The 21731-nt window shown below is 38.4% G+C and overlaps 1 protein-coding gene across 2 annotated transcripts; it reads right to left on the bottom strand.

The window, feature by feature from the left end:
- Positions 1–9: 9 nt before the first annotated feature.
- On the bottom strand, positions 10–21510 carry LOC145489401 (tetraspanin-4-like). 2 transcript variants are annotated; one of them, XM_081468370.1, is made up of 8 exons: positions 21425–21510; positions 18929–19020; positions 14586–14774; positions 6602–6676; positions 6096–6197; positions 4951–5106; positions 3786–3869; positions 10–1808 (listed from the first exon to the last, which is right to left on the bottom strand). In XM_081468370.1, exons 2-8 carry the CDS (start codon positions 18992–18994, stop codon positions 1743–1745), a joined length of 738 nt encoding a protein of 245 aa, XP_081324496.1. In that variant the 5' UTR covers positions 18995–19020; positions 21425–21510; the 3' UTR covers positions 10–1742. The 2 variants fall into 2 exon arrangements, with proteins under 2 accessions (XP_081324496.1, XP_081324497.1); XM_081468371.1 differs by having other exon boundaries at positions 18929–21493.
- Positions 21511–21731: the final 221 nt, after the last annotated feature.

The following is a 21731-nucleotide window of genomic DNA, read 5'->3' as shown; positions in this document are numbered from 1 at the left end:
CACAACAAGTTCAGTTCTCCAATTTAATTTAATAAAAGAACATTTCACAAGATTTACAGACTCTCAGATTACAACTTCAGTTCAAAGCTAAGTACTGTAATACGAACACATTACACACAAACTGGAAAGTGCTTGTACAAAAAGGGCGCAGTTCTAAACTACAATTGAGTCCCAATTCAGCTCGAGCCCTCGATTTCTCTACTTGCCGATAGCTTGAACCAATAGTGGTTTCCTTTGGATCTGTTCAAGACAGCATGATCCTCTCTTGATTAGCTTTGACAATTCTCGTTTTTCTTGGAGGTTTGAGAAATCTGGATTCCACTGAAAGGTCTGGAAATTTTTAACAGCGACATGATCTAAATATAAAAGATGTCTGTACAATGCATAGTACTATTTAAGAGCTTTAAACGACAGTTATAGATATGACCCTACGCGCGCTGACTGGTCAAAAGCCCATGTTTTATTAGAGTATAAAACATGGAAAAAGCGTGTTTTATTGTTTTTGGCCACATTACCTCTATATCATAAACAAATGAAGAAGCCTACGCCGTGTATTACACTGTGATAAAACACTCCGGACATTTGAAAACACTCGAGGAATGTAGAAAACGCTCGCTTGCGGCTCTTGTTTTCTACATTAACCTCGTGACCTCAAATGCCCGTCGTGTTTTATCATAGTGTAATACACGGCTTAGACTTCTTTATTTGTCAAATAAATCGAATCTCTTGGGAACGTGAGAACCTTAATGCTAAAGTGAAAGATCATCTCCTCAAGAAACTACCATATTGTGCTGCCGCGGCGGACAATACTTATCAACACGATGCTGTTAAAAGAAATTAACCACTGAGGAAAAAGACGGTCGTTTCAGCCGTAAGCCCTCTAAAAATCCCTCGCTCTTATAGTGATTAACCTGTACGAGCAAATGTCAAAAAGAATACAAAAACAGAACAGAAAAAAATTGGTTATAGCGTTAAACAGTTCATTATAGCTATAAAAGGGTAAGCGTTTCGGAGAACGAGAAATGTTGTAGTAGCAGGATCCTTGTCCAGAGCTTTTTCGCGTTCTCCCAAACTGTGTCAGTAATTCTAAAGAGATGAGATCCTTTGACACGATTACTTCTATGAAAGTTTCTATTTCTATAAAATTATAAACCGCGGATTTTGGCCTGCCTAGCGGGGGATTTCTCTAAACTGTAAGTAAATGCGGTATACATATTATAAATTAGTCGAGGAAAAAAGGCACACGAACTTTAAATAACAAGTGTCCATCAGATAATCCGCTTATAAATACTCAAACTGGTTATGACAAATTTCCTTCCGATCTTTTACAGTTTCCAGTCATTCTAAGTTGTATACGCAGCCCAGCATGTCACATCAACAAGTCTGCCTGCCTCTGATGACCATGCAAAACTTGAGTGTCTTAATAACACTCCAAATTCAACTCTGAAAAAAACTGTTTAAATAGTAATAAATAGTGATAGTTTACACATACACAGTTCTGTTAACTATATTTTACGCAAAAAAAAGAATCCATGATTTAATAAAAAGCTGAATTCAAAAGTATAAATAAAAAAGCCATTAGTGAAAAGATCAATTTTCCGACATTTTTCGTTTCATCTCCTATATAAAAAAAATTCTTGTGTTTATTTATGTATTTACTTGTTTTGTTTAAGGAACACCGTTCTCAAAGGTAATTGAAGAAGTGCGGCATAACGGCAATGCTCTCTGGTAAACTTCCCTTGCTAAGCATACGTGCTTTGGTCTTTAATCTTGCATATCATGACCAGGGCAAATATCATGCTCAGAAGCTGTCAGGGGAAAAATAAAACGAACAATCAGATTAGCAACAAACAGCCAAAGAGCTGCCTGGTAGACTTCCTCCAAGGAAAGGGTAATCAACAAAGTTTCATACGGGAAGGCTCAGCCGCGAGCTCGAGGTCTTTACCCGCCTTACCTTTTTATTTACTTATTTTTTGTTTTTGTTTTTGTTCTTGTTTTTTTTTTTTATTTTGAACCATTTTGGACGGGAGAGAGAACCGCTTTCGTGTAACTTCCATGGATATTATTAGAGAGTTCAAGCATGACGTTACGTCAAACGGCAAACGGCAAAAATGAAACTTTTATCGTCTGTCTTCAGCTGTCTGTAGTACAGTCAACATATTTGTATTTGCGGTGAATAGCAGGAAACATTTTGCTATTTTTGTGTGATTTAGTTACGGATTAGAAGAAAAGAACACAAATTAAGAGGCAATCTTTACCCTTTGCCGTTTGCCGTGAACGTCATGCTTAAACTCTCTACATTATCATAGAGAGTACCCCAATGGGCCTCAAAAATGCCTCTCTTACATTTCACTCTTTGTATAACTGTTTAAGGTGGCTCCCTACAGTTTTTTAGATTGCACGCCAGCTGAGGACGAAAGCTCAAGTAATCTGCGCGCACTCAAAGGAAAACGTCAGTGTTTCTCGATATTTTATGACGTCAACATAAGCACAAAAAGCAAAACTGAAAGTAAATGTTTTCGCGTTTCCTTTGGTAACATTCCGTAAAATTCGGCAGACTGGTAATAACTACTTTACTTTAACTGGAGCTCGTCTTTCAGGGAAATCTATCTGACCAGTTTTTCCGCAGCGGTGAAAGACATGCATTTGCAAAAGTCTAAAAAAACTGCCTTCACACACCTACTTTTTTCGGGTTTAAGATTCATATCCCGTCCGATTCGATGTATTGTGAAAATTTTGGAAGATTAAGAAAATCACAAACAAAACCGTAAAAAGGGTAAAAAACGCATTTCTTTGGGCATTTATAATACAGTTCACAAAAGTCTATGGATATCTTTCATAGTCAGACCAATTCCTTTCGGGTGTCCGCTCACGAGAGCTTAAAAAACAAAGGAAAAATTTAAATTGTGTGCCCTCAAAGTGTCCGTGGCCGCTTACGGGAACGTCCGCTTAAGGGAATGAGTAAATACAGAGTTTGTATGGGAGTTCAAACGGTGTTTTGGGAGGGCGATCGTAAGTACAGCTGTCCGTTTACGAGAGTGTCTGTTAAAAAGAGCTTTCACTGTATAACAATTTAGCATTTGCCTTCTAAGAGACTGTTACCCCATTTCAGCGCGAGTACTCGAACTGGGCCACCTAGAAGAAAGTTAACCAATCAAAATGTAAAATGAGAAACAATGTACTGGTAGCTTTCTTATGATAACAAGTAATAAGGGTCTATTTGACATGAAGACATCAGTACTATCGACTCCTCTGCGTCATATACACTAGTAGAAATTCAGTCCTTGACGGCGAATTATCATAATTGTAAATCTCGCTGAAAAAAATTAGCTTGAAAACTCATCTTGTGACAACTAAACGCGAAAGGCCTACAAAATTTAGAGTCGAAACTAACCAATCAGCAAGTGGCAAAGTTTCCTGAGAGGTTCGTAACACTTCACACTTTGTTCAATGCTGGGTTTTCAATTTTGTTAAGAGCTATTGTTCGTATTCTTCAATGTTGTTAGTTTATTTGAGAAAAGGATCGCTGTCCTCTGTGAATTCTCAAGTAACTTTCTGATTGGTTAACTTTGTTCCAAGTGGCCGGGTTCCGAGTAGTCGCACTGTGAAAGTGTTAGTCGAAAATCAAGAATATGATCCTATCAAGGGAAGCATTTGTACATTATTTTCTGTGTTCTATCAGCAAATGGATGATAAGAGAACCAATTAGCAGATTTCTAACAAACCATGCTGAATGTCTACTTATTTATCACCTAACGTGGTGGTTAAAATATATACATACTGACCTGAATGACGGCCACTGCAACTCCTATTCCACAAATAATAATCAAGTTGTCTCTGAGTAAATCAAGTGTCTTTTGGTAACATCCCTGAAATGAATATGCACTTGATGTCAATTTTCATTGGTTGCACATTAGTAGAAGACCACTAACACCTAGAACCACACACTTCAGGGTTATTTAAGCGATAGACTACAAGCCGAGTTTTTATAGTTTATAGGCTGATAAACCACGCCGGATGTTGGAAGAACACGAGAAGAATTCGTAAATCACGAGCCGCAGGCGAGTGATTTACGAATTCTTCTCGTGTTCTTCCAAATCCCAAGTGGTTTATCTGCCTCTAAACCATAGAAACTTGTGGTCTATTGCTTTTATATAATAATTCAGAAGACACGCGAAATTTCCATGAGTTTACTGGCACAATAAACAATAGCTGATCGACCAATCAGAGCGCGCGCATTCATTTCAATAAAATAAATTACAATGTTTAGAGAGGAAGCCACATCAGCCTTAGCTGGTTTTCATGCAGGTCCTCTCTCCTGAACGAACTGGAATTTGGAGTGTTGGTTATTGTGGAGGGAGGAAAACTAGAGAACCCGGAGAAAAACTCTTGGGGCAAGACGAGAACCAACTACAAACTCAACCCACCTATGGCACCGGGCTGGAATTGAACCCGGGCCACACTGGTGGGAGGAAAGCGCTCTGTCAAAAGTAGTGGGTTGTCAAAAGTAGCCAAATGTTAGTAAAAAGCACCAGTTCCTTCACCATCTCAGTCGACTATTCTGTTGGGTTATTGGGTTAGGCTTTGTGGAAAAGATGGAAAACTCAGCTACCTGCTCCAACAACAAAGCCATCGCTTCACAACTTTGTGTCAACCCATTCTGACACTTGTGGTATTTGATGCCCATTCTACTCCAGTTTTCACACAACTCATCAACAATTGCCAGATAGTCAGTTTTCATACCCTAGTAATAGCATGTGTATCAATTCTCTAATAAAAAAGTACGTCAATAACCATTTTGCTACATTTGAAGTTTTTTAGCCTCTAATGTTACATTTTGATTTTCGCATTTTTATAGAAATTGGGTCTAAATAAGACCCTACTTTCGGGATTTGATGTGTTCAACAAAGCAAGAAAAACTTCTAGGTACTAGCCAAGGTATATAGTTACCCCAGTGTTGATTTTACTGGTATCTGTGCCACCTGGTATCACTCCACAACCTGTTTTCACTTCTTTGCAGCAACTATCAGGAACAAACGTGTGGTTTCCCCCAGTGAAAGATGACCTCCGCCAGTCTGTATAACCATTCACTCCACAGCATTTTTCCTGTAGTGATAACACAACAGTATAACTTTCCCAGAGTCACAAACCATGCTTTGAGGCTCTTTATGATATCTTGAATAATCTGGGACAGTGTCACCGAAACGTAAGGTTCAGGCTGATAACACTCAGTGAGACGTTTTTTATTTGAGGTATCACAAAAACCAAATCCAATAAATTGTATAGCTTACAGCTGGGTTGACATTATAAGAAAGTATCAGAAAACCGTTTTCGGAACACTGAAGAAGGGTTATAAACCCGAAACATCTGTTTCTTCAAAGACTTTTATGACACTTTTTGATACTTTGTTATAATATCAACCTATAAGCTACTTAATTGCAAGTGTCATGCATCTTAAACGGTTTTTCCATTAACCACTCACCCAATAAATTATTATTGCTACAGTACAATATACATTGCTGCCAGAAACGTTTGAACATAAAGTTCTTACATTAACTTACATAGCCTAAACACTGAATGGAGTATCGGACACAACAGTTGTTGCTAAATCGTTTGTCTTTCCCTTGGTTTTACCACATTAGCTACTTCCGTGGACTTCTTTTTGTCAACTATTTTTCCAAATCTTTATTGCACAACATTCACTATTCTCTGTATTAATCTTCCAGGGTTGGAAATGCAATTGACACGGACTAAAGCATTGCCATCAGCTGCCTGTATGAACATACTGAGCTCCACATATGTCAAATTACCCTAAGGTTAATGAATAGTCATGAATGAGACTGTGCACCAACTTGGTAAAACGTCTGGAATAATATCTACAGTTTCAAGAATAGAGAATGATTCTTTAAAGACCCAGTATTGACCATTATGCTTTTTGCACATCTGTTATTAGAATTAAAATTTGTGCTTGACACTGACTCTTGTTAACGTTAGAAACAGCGTTAATAAAACTTCAAAGACGTTTCGACTCAGAGCACAATGCATCCTGGCCAAAACTGGGTCTTTCAATATGTACAATAATGCTTATGATGTACTTTTTCCTGCAGTAAGTCAAAAGCTTGGGTTACTCCTTTCTTGTCTGATTCGCCATACTGACTCAGCGTCTCATTCAGATCCTTCATCAGTTCATCTTTGACCTGTTGTCATGATAATGATATTCTGAATTATTACTGTAATATCACTTTGACACTTTTTCACATAAACTTATGGTCTGGAAGCCCTTTAACCATCTACCATTTTCAGTTGACAACCTTTCAACCATAACCAAACTAACCATAGCAATTCTATTGAGACAGTTATCTTGAAAGTTGACTGGATCAGAGTTAAAGTAAAGACTCTCTACTCCAGACTTGATTTAAACTGAGGATTGTATTCATGATTGAAAAACATTTTCACTCAACATTTTTAAAAACTCGTTTTTCATGATTAAATACATAAAATGATGGCTGAAATATCAAATTCTGCACCTAATTGTGAGTAATTCAAAATATAATGGTCACAAAACAAATGATTACTTATTTTCAAGATTCCACACACACACCTGAGACCTGTAAACAAAACCCAAGGCTGTCCCTGCAACTTCCAAGCCAAAGATCAGCAACATCAAGGCAAAAAACTACACAAAAGGAGAAAAGACCATTCTTACTACATGTAAATCAACACATAGAGTGTTACAACTGAATAATAGAGTAAACACCTACAAGCGTTCTGCACAAATTCTAGACTTCTGTGATTTTCAGGTTGTGTGATTCCAAATCATATCCATGCTCTTCACATAAAGTGTATAAGATTCTTTGATTTGATCCCCCCCTCCCCGACCCCTTCCCTGCCATATACTTCTCAAAAATCCAGTTTAGCTTCAGTTTTTTTGGCATTTGATACTCCCTCTCCTTTCAGATTATTTCCAATATTAATATTTCAAGGTTAGGGTGGGCATGGATATTTTCTGGTACTGCACATTTAACAAATAAATGAAACTTTCATTTTCTTCTCATACTGTGGGGTGATCTCAGACTCAGATTTCAACTATCGGGGTTTCAATTTTTATAATATTAATATTTTTCCTTACGTATATTACTGGTACAAGCTTTACTATTTTCTGTCATTTTTTACTCTCAATCATTTAATTAAAGGAACAATTTACAAATTTATGAGCTAACCTAGGAAAACATGAAAGTGGTTGTGACAATGGTATATTCCCCCTATGAGATGCACCTTCAAAGAATCATGGTAGTTGTATTCATCATCTTGGACTGGATGTTTACTTTGATGAATACAGCTACCATGATTCCCTGCAGGCACCTCTCATAGAGGGAATTGGCCATTCTACCACATTAGTAATGAATCTTGGTTAAATCTTTAGGATATGCCAATTCCATGACATACATGTAGCTCCAAGGCAGTCTTCCACTTAGTAGGCAAATGTCTCACAGTTGTGCTGCAGCACTACAAGGCAAGCTGCTTGAACATATACATGTACAACCGCAAAATGTATACCTCTACTCTTAGGGAAGTGGTCAAAACTATGTGGCATGCTAGGGACCCCCTTTTTGGAGGGAGGGCTATATAAGAGGCCATGTCTACTGAAGGAGGTGGGGGACTACTTAAGAGGCCATGGGTCTAATGAAGGGGTGGGGGGCTACTTAAGAGGCCATGGGTCTCCTGAGGGAGGTGGGGGGCTACTTAAGAGGCCATGGATCTCCTAACGGAGGTGAAGGCTAGGTAAGAAGCCACGTGTCTCCTGACAGAGGTGGGGGGGGGGGGAGGGAGTCTGGACTCTATCCTATTGTATATTGCCAGCTCTATTGTGATTGATATTCATTCGCCTTCATCAATTCATAGTTAGTCCCCTCCACTACCTGTGATCAATTCATTCAATTCAGTCATGCTAAAAACTTACCCTAACCCTAAAATTTATCCTAACTGTCTTCTATGGGCATTTAGAAGGAACAGGGTTTCATTGGAGCAGTAGGTTCTACATGTTAGACGAAAACTTTCTTTGTCAGAATGGGTGACTGAATATTATTATCCTGAGTGAATATTACTTTTATTATTAATTATGTTATTACTAATTATTTTGCAATACAATACAAATTTCATTGTCAACTCCCCATGGGAGCTTTTCAGAGACAATAATAATGATAAAGATAATTTAAAAAATACTCAAAGATTATTGATAAACAATTATTGAAAAACTATTTACATATAAAATTTATCACATTAAAAATTGATTTAAGAGGAAGGCTTTCATTTTACGTTTAAAAATTTTATTTTATTATTAATTAAATACATCTCATAAACGCGCAGAACTTCTACTTAATTCACACAAAAAAAACAAGCTGTGAGATGTATAATAATTTTTTTTCTTAAATGATAAGCCAAATTTAATGAATACAAAGCCTACCATTAGTGGTCTTATTGTGTAGGCTTCTACTTCACACACAAAAATGCAAACTAGTAGATTTTTTTTTTCACGTGATAAGCCAAACTTAATAAATACATAGCCTATCATTAGTGTTCTTCTCGCATAGGTTTTTGTTTTATCTAAAAATTTTATCTGGCAACGTTAACTGAAATATTTAGCTGTATACATATTAAATGTATAATTTGCAGTATCTCAGTGTAAAATGGGTTGACTAGTCTACACGACTCCTACTGTTCGTGATGTATTTGTACATTTGCCATTCTCTGTTCGGTCACTTGACCTTTTTGTTGCTTCACTGGTGTTCATGAAGGGTACTTCGTGTTGTGTTATAAGGAGGAATTTTATTACAGTTGAGCCGTAAGACCTGCTATGGCAAAATTTTTAGAGGTCATAGGTCTGCATGATTTCCGCTGTTATCTGCATGTCGTTTCGTCGATGACACCTTTGTAATAATTTGCCATGTATTTATGCATTTTTTAGGCTCATTCTATTGCAAGATATGCTTTTTAGTCTCCAAGTTTTTCCCTTCACTGGACAAAATATGAAATTTACCTTAAAAGTGTTGCTTACTTGCATTCTATATTGTGACACCGGACCCGGCTGTGATTACAGAACTGTTTGCAAGTACAGGAGGTTGATTCTTTTCACGGATATCATACTGTAGACACCGTAGCTTGGAGAAGGCTATATGTTTCTCCAGAAAAATTCTTATGTTTCTTGCAGCTATATGATCGAGCTCATGTTTCTTGAGCTCGATGTATAGGTTTATTCCTCCTTTTGGTCGTTCTGGCACCACATGATTCAAATGTAGCTGTTTACGCGCAAGTCTGTTGACTGTTTTGTGTGTTGTATTTGCCACTGTTCGGCTTAGCTCAGGCAAGACCATGGTTTCGATCCTCCATGTGGATCTCATCAGTTGCCGGTATTTCTAAAATACTATGTACGTCTGTAGTTGCTAGCGAAACTCGTACATATGTGAGGATGTAAGACATTCTGCGGCTTGTACAAACTTGTAAAATGGCTAGCCTACACGACTTCTACGGTTCGTGACACTTGTACATTTGCTGTTCTCTGTTCGGTCACTCGACCTTTTTTTTCGCTTCACTCGTGTTTATGAAGGGCATTTCATGTTGTGTTAAAAGGAGGAATTTTAAGTCGAGTTGAGCCGTTAGACCGTGCTATGGCAATTTTTTAGAATTCATAGGTCTGCATGATTTCCTTTGTTATCTGCATGTGACTTTGTCGAGTTTGACACCTCTGTAATTTGCCATGTGTTTATGCATACCATTGTTTTGGCTCGTTTCTATTGCAAGATACAAGTATTTGCTTTCCAGGGACAAAATATGAAATTTACCGTGAACATGTTGCTTACTTGCATTCTATATTGTGATGCCAGGCCCGACTGTTTGATTAAAACACTTTGCAAGTAGTATGTTGCAATTGATTCTTATCACGGATATCCGATTTGCGTACGTTTTTCCTCGGAGACACCGTAGCTTTACTTCGAGAAAGCTATACGTTTCTCAAAAGACATTCTTTGGTTTCTTACAGCTATCTGATCGAGCTTATATTTCTCGAGCTCGATGTATAGGTTTATTCCTCCTTTTGGTCGTTCTGGCACCACATGATTCAAATGTAGCTGTTTACGAGCAAGTCTGTTGACGGTTTACCCTGGCCCCAGAGGTTTTTCTTGATGTTTCTCCACATGAGAGAGCTGCAAAAGAGCCGCGGAGTTTCGCAGCTAGCTTGCGAGCAGGCTCACCTTTAAGTCACACGCGCGAGCGTCGATAAGCAAAGCGATCCAGCGGGAAGGAGTCTAGTGAAGTAGCCTGCGAACAGGCTCCCGCTGAGGATGGAAAAAAATTCCAGCGAGCGCGACACAGAAGAATTCGGAGAGCAAAGCGATCGGGAGCCTGTTCACAGGCTACTAGTGAAGAGGCGCCAAGAAAGTGAGCCCGCCCTGATCTCTGTAATTTTTACATTTCTGCGTCGATCTTCTGAGCGAAGTGAAATACCATTGGTCGAAAAGCGGGAAAGGCGAGAAAACTGTTCACTCTACCATGTTTGATGAGGAGCGATTAAATCCCCATGGAGTCGGTAATTTACCGCACAATAAAAAACAAGTCGTCCACATTTGGAGTCAGAGGAAGAGTCAAGTGCGCGTATTATTGATGTTTTAACAAAGGTCCAGTCTATTTCTGGTTAAATTTCAAACTAAAGAGGGAGCAGGAAATAGCAGTTGAAAGTATGTTAATGAATCAAGACGTACTTGTCGTGTTGCCGACTGCATATGCAAAGAGTTAAATATCACAAACGTATGTGATTGTAAGCGGGCAACGAAACAACACATAGGCGTTTGCCTGTTTACCAGCATCGCCAAAGACCAGATTGCCAAAGCAAGATCACTTGGAATCAAAGTGTGTGTCCTTAATAGACATAAACTTTGACACTTTTTCTTCGGCAAAACTTTATCAACAACGGATATCGCACCTACATGTTGTTATGAAAAAGATTTACAATTTTCCCGAGAAATCTGAGCTGCCAAAGCTCATACTTCCGGTGAAAATCAATTGACTTTATTCTTTTCAGCGGTTTCCGGGCTGGAAATGAAAAAAAAAATTGCAGAGATCAGAGCAGGCTCACTTTCTATAAGATTTCGGCGAGCACAAAACAGAAGAATTTGAAGAGCAAAGCGATCAGGGTGGGGACAGGGGAGCCTGTAGACTTTGTTTTTGATGTGCCTATCCACCCTTGGTGATAAGCCTGTAACAAATCAGTCAATGAGGTAATTAGATCCGTCAAGAAGCTACATTCTCGGTACTTGCAAACAGTTCTAATCGAGCTAATCAAATAGCCGGGCCAGGCGTCATAATATAGAGTGCAAGTAAGCAACATGTTCACGGAATATTTCAAACACTTTGTCCCTCCAGAGCCAATACTTAGAGAGCTTAAAACATATTTTGCAATACTGAAATGAGCCTAAGGAAATAATAAGCCCATGATAGAGGTGTCAAACTCTGCGAAGCGACAAGGAGATAACAGCGGAAAGTCCGGAAACCATGCCTTTGACCTCTACTCCTGGCATTTGCCCGTTTACCAGCATCACCAAAGACCAGATTGCCAAAGCAAGATCACTTGGAATCAAAGTGTGTGTCCTTAATAGACATTGACCTCCGCTACTGCTCCACTCCACTAGCTTCTACTTAAAATTCTTCCTTGTAACAGAGCATAAAGTACCCTTCAGAATCACTTGTAAAATAACGAGAGGTTGAGAGACCGAAACTTAAAAGACAACGGCAAATGCACTATTGTAACGAACCGTTGGAGTCGTATAATTTTACAAAGATCTGTCAAATATTCATCTCAAAGATGTCAACAATCAGTGATTTAACCAGTCATATCATGATACCAGGAGCAGGCTCACTCGCTTCGCTCGGGCTCACCGGGAGCCGCTGTTCGCAGGCTACTCGTCTCGCGGCTTCACTGCTCGATTTCGCACTCGTGGCTACGCCGTGCGCACTTGTGCTCCAACTGAGCCTGCTCGCAGGCTACTTCGTGGCTCTCTCAGACTTTCTTGCGGCTCTCTCATGTGGAGAAAATCAAGAAGAGAGAATAATCAAGAAAAACCTCAGGGACCAGGGTATTGACTGTTTTGCGTGTTGTATGTCATTGTTCGGCTTAGTTCAACATAAGACATAAAAACATATCTTGCAATAGAAATGAGCCCAAAAAATGCACGAACACATGACAAATTACAGAGGCGTCAAACTATGCAGATAACATCAGAAATCATGCAGACCTATGACCTCTAAAAATTCACGGCTCAACTCTACTTAAAATTCCTCCTTATGACACATCATGAAGATCCCTTCATAGATACAAGTGAAGCAACAAAAAGGGCGAGGGACCGAACAGAGAACGGCAAATGTACGAATGTCACGAACCATAGAAGTCGTGTAAGGCTTGAACTTCAGACGTACAGAGAAATACCCTGAACTGATGAGATCCACACGGAGGATCGAAACCATGGTCTTGCCTGAGTCAAGCCGAACACTAGTAGTAAATACAACATGCAAAACAGTCAATAGACTTGCGCGTAAACTTACTTTTACGTGGCGAAGAAATTGTAATTATCGGTAATTGTTGACAGAGGGTCCCCTATACTTTTTTCGTGACGCGTGAATGGGCATTTCTGCTTTTCGTGAAACGTGAATTAGGATTTATTTTTTCCGTGATTCGTGAAAATATCTTATCTACACTTTTCCGTCCTCGGGAAACTGGTTTTTGATTTTTTTCATGATCCGTGAAATATGCATTTACTTGCGGCTGATTTGTGAGCCAGCGACTTTGGGGGGAATAATTTTTCACTTTTTTGGAGATTTTAGCGTCATAAAGCTCGTAAACTTGTTCAGAAGTGTTTTTAAAAGTTAGTACGCTAGCGTCTTAGCTCTACAGACAAAACGGTTACAGAAAGTTTCCTAGCTACTCTAGGTTACGCATTGAAGAGAGTGCCACTCAATTCTGTGGTTTGTGCGTCGATAGTTTTTAGCAGTATGAAAGCTGGTTAATTACTATTACGGTAGTCCACAGTTTATGTTTATGTTCAGAGTTAATGTGCTTCATGTAGACAGGCATTCATTAGAGGGACACCATGTACTTGAGCGCAAAACAATGTGGTGATTTTTTGTGTTTCGTCATTAAAAAAATCTTTAACATGATTGTCGAACTTGTTTTCAAATATCCACAAGGTTTATTTCTAATTTTTAAAGGTATGCAAACCAGAGATGATTGTATATTGTAAGGTCGATTAAAGGAACAATAATGTGACCATAGTGTACGCAACCCGGCACACAGTCTCTCTCTGTGTGTTTCTTTTTGTGTGTGTAGTCGGGGGGGGGGGGTTAAGCAAGAGACCACAGGTTAAGGGATGAGGGGGGGGGAGGAGGGGCTATAAAAGAAACCCTTGGTATCTGGATAAGGGTAGGGGGCTATAGAAAGAGACAGTAGTCTCAAGTTATTTTAGTGGGTCCCTTATATGTATAATAGTTTTGACCACTTCCCTTAACAGTTTCTTTGGCATTGGCAGGATCATACACAGTGCTTTCAGTAAGATTTGAAGAGGTGTCTCCCTTCTGTTAGCACCCGCCGGAGCTGATAAAAGGGGGCGAAGGCCCCTTGTCCTCTGAGGAGAGGGGGGGAGGGTATATGGGCATGCCCCCCAAAAAATTTTGTGAAATCGGGAGGCTTGGAAACACGATTTCTAGTGATTTGAGGCAAAATATGAACACCCAAGCATTCATTATTTTTATCAGAAAAAAGTATTTTATTGCATAGTTCTAGGCAGTCTCATGTGTATTGTCCTCTATTTTCAGTTGTGTATATACAACTGTCACACTGTGTGTTTGTTAGAAGACTCAAGAAATACTACATTAAAACCTTATGTGGTCGCGTTTATGTTCATGCAAACGAACTAAGACGAACGAAAACGAATGAACAAAAACGAACTGTTCAGAAAATTAAGTTACAGACTGAAGTCAAGACCTTTTAAAAACCAAAGTCATTTGTGATATATAAGACTTGGCTTGATGTTAACTTCTTACACCTTATTAAAGACTTACCAGATTGCGTCTGTTGAACTACAGGTGTAGGAGCAGACAGAAATGACAGCATGGACTGCTGCCGCCTCATTGTGGAACTGATGATGCTTGAAAACGAGGCTCCTTAAAACTCAAGGTACATCATGTAATGTGCGCTGGAGTGTGACCTTTAGTAACGATGGTGTTACGAAAATGTTGCGTTTAATACGCAAATGAAAAACGACTACTTGTGGCTTTTAAAGCGGTAAAATCACAGGGTAGTGTATAAATTAACTATTTGGTTGGTTTTTTTTTAACGTTTTTATTAGCTTTCCAATAATAACTACCCATATAAAAAGGGTGAATTGCTAATTCCTTTTTATTTGACTCCATAAGAACATTAATGCAGGAATACAGCTAGCGATTTGCAAGAGAGTACCCGCTGGACCTCCTGCAGGAGCCGGGTCTTACTGAAAGCACTGCATACATCATGCATGTGTCAAGTAAATTGAGGTTCAACCTACCGTTCCAAGGAGGCATCTGCTTTCCTTTATAGCACCACAACAACCAAAGAATGCAATTACAGCAATAACAGCACCAACAGCAATAATAATGATTGGTCCTGTCACATATTTTACAGATGAGAGTTCCACATAATCACCAATCTTAAGCTGAACATATACCCCTACTCCAAGCAATCCAACACCACCAAGCTGAGAGAAAGAATAAAACTTAATCAATAAGTAACTAAATGGTAGTCACTAGATTCATAATATTGACTTGTTCTAAAGGGTATTGAATGGTCTTTGCGCGCATTTGTGAGCATGCAAGCAGTGCATTTATTTTCGTGAGCACGAGTAGTGATCAAATTTGTCTTGCAAGCAGCGAGCGCTTTAGGAAACACAGATGGCAAGCAGCAAGCAGTTTATAAATTTTTTCGCTAGCGGGGATCTCTGCCGAGTAATCTGGCTGACACTTTCAAAACAGGACAATAGGCACAATCTCGGTTCAACCAATCCCAGCAGTATGCAGCCAATTGTGCCTTTTTTGATGCCAAGTTACATGACAAAGCTTCACGTGAGTCAATGAGCTTCAGGTCCTTCAGCTGTGGAAGCTGAAGGAGATCTAAAGCTTTCTAACCCAATGTGGTGAACACACCATGAGAAGAAGCTAAAAGCGTCCAGACTTTGAAGTGTTGTGACATGAAAGATTTTTTGGTTATATATTTTTTTAGGAAATGTAGACAACATGGCATTTAGTCTATTAGGCATTTGCAGGTTCGGTTTCGATGCTTTGCCAACTGATTTCCTGCCATTGTGATTGATTAAAAAAGATCCAATGCAATGAAGCTTCTTTTGGAGGCTTCTAGCATCTAACCAATTGCAGCCAGTTCTGACAAGCTCTGAAGATCAAATAGTAATTACTGTAATATTCCTCATGCCTTCATGTATCTAGATTATTTTCTACCTTTGCGGGTTCCTTGACCTTACACGAAGAATTCTTACACACGTTAGCAAAATGAAGAACCAAGTTTCCAGAAACATTCATAGTGCGTGCATGTTTCCCCAATGTTTCCCAATTTTGCCATTAACGAGAATCCAAGCATGCGAGTAGTAACAAAAATTTTGTGAGCATGAGCAAGCAAGCACTCAGCTAGTTTTTGCAAGCAATTCAATCAAAGGCCAAATTTTGCAAGCACTTTTTAAATTGAATGGGACCATTTGATACCCATTTGAGCCAATGCATTAACAAAAATATTGCCGAGTTCATTTGGGATGTACTGTACCCATTATAATATAATAATACTTATTATAATCCATCAAATATTTTCACTCGCAAGTGATTAGTCTAAACACGTCACATGACCGAATATTCCCCAGCTGAAACTGGGGAATATCCGAGAATATTCCCCAATTTTCAAAACTACGTGTGTTGCGAAAAAGATTTGAAGGATAATAAACATGATAGCCTCCATATGGCACAAAATATGTTCGGATATTTGTCATTGGACATTATCTGTTCCTTGAAGCTCACAGTTTTCCTCAAGCGACACTCTCGGAAAACTGTTTACTTCTCGGAACAGATAATGTCTGCAGCCAAATATCCATGCATATTTTCGTGCCAAATGGAGGCTATTGTTTATTTATATGGCAGAACCAGAACACAATGACAAGGAGAATCCTGATTGCTTCCCTTCCCTTCCCTTCAGACTGCTAAGATAGACTGCTAACTAATTGATTTCAGCAAATTGTTTTTTCAATTAATCACACAAAATAAACAGTTTGTTCTCATTATTATAAATAGAAATCTTTTTACCTTTATGTTTGAAGCTGGACAATTTCAGTTGAATGTTCACAAATTAAGCGATGTGAGAAACGTAAGTAAATGCTTACCTTTCAGATACATTTCAACAGGTCAATTTTAACAGAGAAAGATCAGTTAAGGTTACTCCAAACATTTGCAGGTGCCTCCAGAAAGAAATTGGTACGCACGCTAATTTCAAGGAAACCCCCACAAACTACATATCAAAAGAAAGGTTATGAAGGGTTTTGTTGAATTCTACATTTCATAACCTTTCTATTCACGGAATAGAAAGGTTATGAAATGTAGAATTCAATAAAATTATGTTTTTGTTTTGGCTATTGATTTCCTAAGACAGAAGTAGTTGTTAATGCCAAAATGACGGCCTGACATCAGGTGTCAAATGTGATTGTTGTTGCAAAGTAACTGTGCAGTGTTAATCACACAGCATCAATATCTCAAAAGGTGTCAGCATTTTCCTGTATTTCTGTTAGTTATCTTTTTATAGATCTGTCAAGTTTCACTATCCAACAATTTGCAAAATGTGTTCCGTTAGAGGACACCACAAGAAAAGTATTTTAAATAGAAGAATTTGCGGACACAACTTTGTTCCTTATTCATCAGTGAATGTTCTGGCCAAATTTCACAGAAAACTATCAATTCTACCTGTCATACCCTATTAATTCATTTGACGAGAATGGATTCTCTCAAAAAATGAGCGTGAGTTTTTGCCTTCTAAAGATTTATAAACATGTCACCCTTTCCCAGAGGGATATGTCAACTTGAAAAGCCGCCAGCCAATGAAATAACAAAACCCCTAGCGTTCACAGTATGCAAAGTGGAACTTTACGGGAAAGTAATAGTGTTACAGTCATGTTTTAGGCAAACACGTTTGATATTTGATTTCCTGGTAGTCAACAATAGGCAAAACGAAAGGAAAGTGGGGTGTAACAAAACAAAGAGAAGCTGAGGAGCAAGTGCCGAAGTGTGATTGTGACAATCACAAAATCTCTGGAGTAAGTTTTGTGTCCAGTAAATTTGAAACTATACAGTAGCTTTTTTTGTTAAAAAAGCAGAAGCATTCCTAGTGGCAATTTCTTACATGTCTATAAGGTTGGAACGCCTACCAACACTTGAGTGTAAACAACTGCTAATGAGTTGAAATAGGATCTCCAGATGAAGCCTTTTGCAGCGAGAAGGAGTCCATACCTTTAGGGGATTATGACAATCTAGCGATTTATAAACTTTTATTAAAAAATCTCTTTTTCTCAATAACTCACATGTGTATCAATATTTTATTTTCATTTTTGGGAAAATGTTACCTAAATAACTTTAATTTGGTTGAAAATAAATAAATTCAGCTAAAGAAGCCTCTCAAAGGTTTGGAGTAACCTAAGGTTACCATAAATTGACCTCTGGTAAGTCAAATTGACAACTGCAAATTCGTACGCGTGCCAGTTTTAATGAAACCCCAAGAAACAGAAGAAAGCTTAATAATAATATTGTAGTTTACGATAACAATTTAAGCGAGCTTTTCTTTTAGAAAGGGTCAGGAGTTGCAAAGATGTGAAATGACCGAGGGTTCTTCTATTGAATTTATCAGCTATCAGATGCTGCCACACAAGCAAAATGGCAGCACAGTCTTATTCACAAGGCGTCAATCAACAAGAAGGTGACGTGCTTTTTCGATATTCTGATTGGTTCTCTAAATATCCGTATCTAAAGTTGGAGTAGCTAAAAATATGCAAGATGTGTCGTGCAAATGGGCGCCACGGGAAAAATATGTTAAATATCCAAATTTCTCGACACAATTTCATTTGTCATTATCCCCGGAATGTTCTGGTGAAATTTCACGAAAATCCAACAAATCTGCATACCCTATAAATTTGCTCAAAGTGGATGTATTCCTCCCAAAATCAAATGCAAGATTTTAGCTTGTAAAGGTTGGTAAACAACTTGTGCCATGCCAGGAGATTATCTCGCCTTATGAAACCACAAACCAATGGAACAACAGGACCTCCTGGCGTCAATGACAATTGATCTGGTACTGCATTGCAACACATTTTCTACCTCGCTGTCACATTGAAGAGAAAGACACTAAAACGGCAAAGCAGCAAAAGGCATTTAAGAACAAATGTGTGATATAAACAATACCAAATAACATGAAATACGAGCTCCAAGATGAGCGTTTGCCGCGGAAATTTCCCCTCACAGTTTCATCCATTTAAGCGATTATGACACCTTCCTGGTTTATTAACTTTATTTGAAAATATGTTTTTTCTAAATAACTAGGTCGCTTTTTGAGATTTTTGATACTTTTCTTTTGTAAACTTAAGATAAAATGACCGACTTAAATTTTGTCAAATAAAAGACAGAACGATTTTTTTGTGTCCCTGAAGGTGGGAAGTAACCTTAAATGAGGGGGAAAGGGACATAAAAAAAGATGGAATTGCATTCATACAGTATTTTGTAAATTGAGAGGAAAAATATTAATAATAATCACAATGTTCCTACTTAATGATAAAGTGTATCACAGTCTGTTCCAACACACACATGTATAACTTACAAAGAATATAAAGTTGAACCCAAACAGCAGGATTTTGATGATTTTTGCACATCCCTCCACAGCCATAACTCTGTTTCTTTAAAAGACAGTTTCTGAAAGAATAAAAATGTAACAGTCACCATAAATTTCCAAGTACTTTAGGTGAGTTTTCATTATGTAGGATGAAGGTCCTTCGTTCTCTGAAAGATATACGATTTATTTACATAGCACTAACATATTCACATATATGCACATGCCTTTAGTGCTCATTAATTTTTGAATTCTCTTCTGTGCGTACTCCAAGAAAAATGCACATCACGCCCCTGAGATGACTAAAATTCAGTCATTTCAACTCAATAAATAAAAGAATGGCTGGTCAATGGAAAATATCCCATCAGAATGAGGAGTTGACTGGACAAAGGCTTGTTCTCCATTACGTATACTGACTGGTCACCTTTGCATACTGACCCAATCATTTTTTTTAGGTATTATGTAATAGGGACAATAGTTTGGTGTTCTCCCTTCCAGTTTGCCACCCTGGCCCTCCACAGCCACCCCATCAAACTTCAGCTGTCTCTTGCTGTCTGTCTGATGTGACAGGGAACCGGGGGAGGGGTTTGTAAAGATTTGTTGTGTCAAAAAACGTGTGTGGGAGAGGAAGGGGAGCTTGGGCGCACGCTGTATGACGTCACTGGTACCAGTTCAATGGTATGATCATGTTGCGAAAAGCTATTTGAAAAAAAAACTTTGCTAAGGACGCTAAAATTCTCCAACTGTCGCGAAAGTATTCAAAAACAAATTCGGCCAAGTTGTAGAAAAATCTTTCGACTTCATTTTGTGCTTGTTTGGTTTTGTGAAAGCTACGAAATTTAGAGATTCGAGCGAATATTCGGATTGCATTCAAAATGCTTGGGCAAAGAGTTACCTCCCTTGTCAATGTTATATGTAAAGCAAAAAAAATTTTTTTTGCAGAAAAGGCCTCAGTACAAGTTTAGTGCTACAGTGTTACGCAGGACTTATAAGCAGCAGTTTTCTCTGTAAGGCCACGTAAGAAATAACAACTGGAGACAAAGGTAAACTATTCGTTCTTTTCATTCTTTTATTTACTCTCTTCCTATTCAACAAGATTGTGTGCTCCCTGTGTTCCTCCTACAATCTATTTATATAATTATCTTTTCCCAATGTCCACCAAATATTAAGCACTTGATCCTCATCTAGGATTGCACTTGCCATGCCTGCTTGTGCCCTGAGGAAGGAAATTCTGATAACACAAATGCAAACTAACCAACAAGTAAGACACTCTCTGAGCTGAATGTGAGAATGGAGGCTGCATACTATCCACTGATATTGACTGCTGTAGGCTTACCCCCAGATTTAAAATAGCCTTCAACTCTAGCCTCAGTCTAGCCACAAGGCAACAGCATACAGCTCATTTTCCCGTTGCCTGTTCTAATTCTCCCAAACTTCCACTTAAGTTTCTTTTACTCCAATGAAACATGGCAAATGTTCTTCTTTTTTATCTATGAACTACTTTTACGAAAATTAAGTTAAAAGTGGATGCAAATTATAATAGTTGGTAGCAAATAAATTATTGATATCAATCTTTACACACATGTATGTAGTATCTAGCTATTTGACTTGAATTCAGAGCTTTTACAGAACTTTAAAGCATACAAGAAATAAAAAAAACACAAAGGAAAGGCAATCACAAAGACACTACTACTGTTAATTCAGCAACCAAGTAAAATCCAGACTTTCAGCCCATGGCAAAACAACACCCTTTTCCCAATTTCCATACTGATGGAGCTAACTGACACCTGCTGCAGCCTATTTATAGAGAAACAGTCATGAAATGACACAGTCTAAAGCGTTAGTTGGACGTAGCATAATGCGATAAGCCGATTTAATTCCGGCAAAAAAATTCTTTACACTTATATTAGGAGAAAAATTCTTCAATCAAAATATTGTTATTATGGTTTATAATTTCCCCTGCCTTAGCGGCCTTAGCGACAAAACCTCTCACGACAGAGGAGCGTGTCGATAACTACTCGTTTTTAATAACTATTTCAGCATACTAAATGGATGAAGACTGTAAAGATGGCAATTACGTAGAATTTGCGCACCGCTGAAACACATTTGCACGTAACGTATTATAGTTCGACAAGAAATTTGACCACTTAAAGGAACTAAACGCACACGTATACGGGATTTGCAGCACACTAAACGACTCCATGAACAAACACATTACCTGAACTCTCCCAGAACAAGAAATGCTCTTGAAAGATTTATAGGCGAATGAATAATTCTACTATAAGGATATAGTTTTATGGGTACTTGACAAATCTAGGAAGTTAATAGCTGGCATTTAGTGTGTATAATTCAAGCTCTCAGTTTCAGCTGAACTACGCAGAGAAGAAAAATGCGACAGAACAAACGGCGTAGACTTCACAATCAAGTCCCCGAAACGAAGAGAATTGACGTATAAGATGTAGTAATTCAAACTGCACAAAAACTTACCTCTTTACGCTAAATAGGATTTCTACGGTTCAACTTGGTTCAACCTGGACTAACAGATCATGTGACTTCCCGCTGTCACTCTTGCTGCCTTAGCCGGAAGGCGCGCGTGGAGGGCGCGCGAGGGAAAAGATTGAAAAAATAAACCACGCTACGAGGAAATCTTATTTCAAAATAAGAATAGAAAAAATCAACTAGGGTAAGCCAAATCAAGCTTAATATTATTTTTTATTTTAATTTTTTTTGCTTTTAGTTGTTGTCTTTTTTGGGGGTTTTGAGTTTCACAATGAAAAACTACTTCCATTTGCTT

This window comes from Orbicella franksi, chromosome 6 (assembly GCF_964199315.1).
Source record: "Orbicella franksi chromosome 6, jaOrbFran1.1, whole genome shotgun sequence".
NCBI classification, from domain to species: domain Eukaryota; kingdom Metazoa; phylum Cnidaria; class Anthozoa; order Scleractinia; family Merulinidae; genus Orbicella; species Orbicella franksi.
The sequence above is the reverse complement of the archived record's forward strand: the minus strand, read 5'-3'. Positions and strand labels throughout refer to the sequence as shown.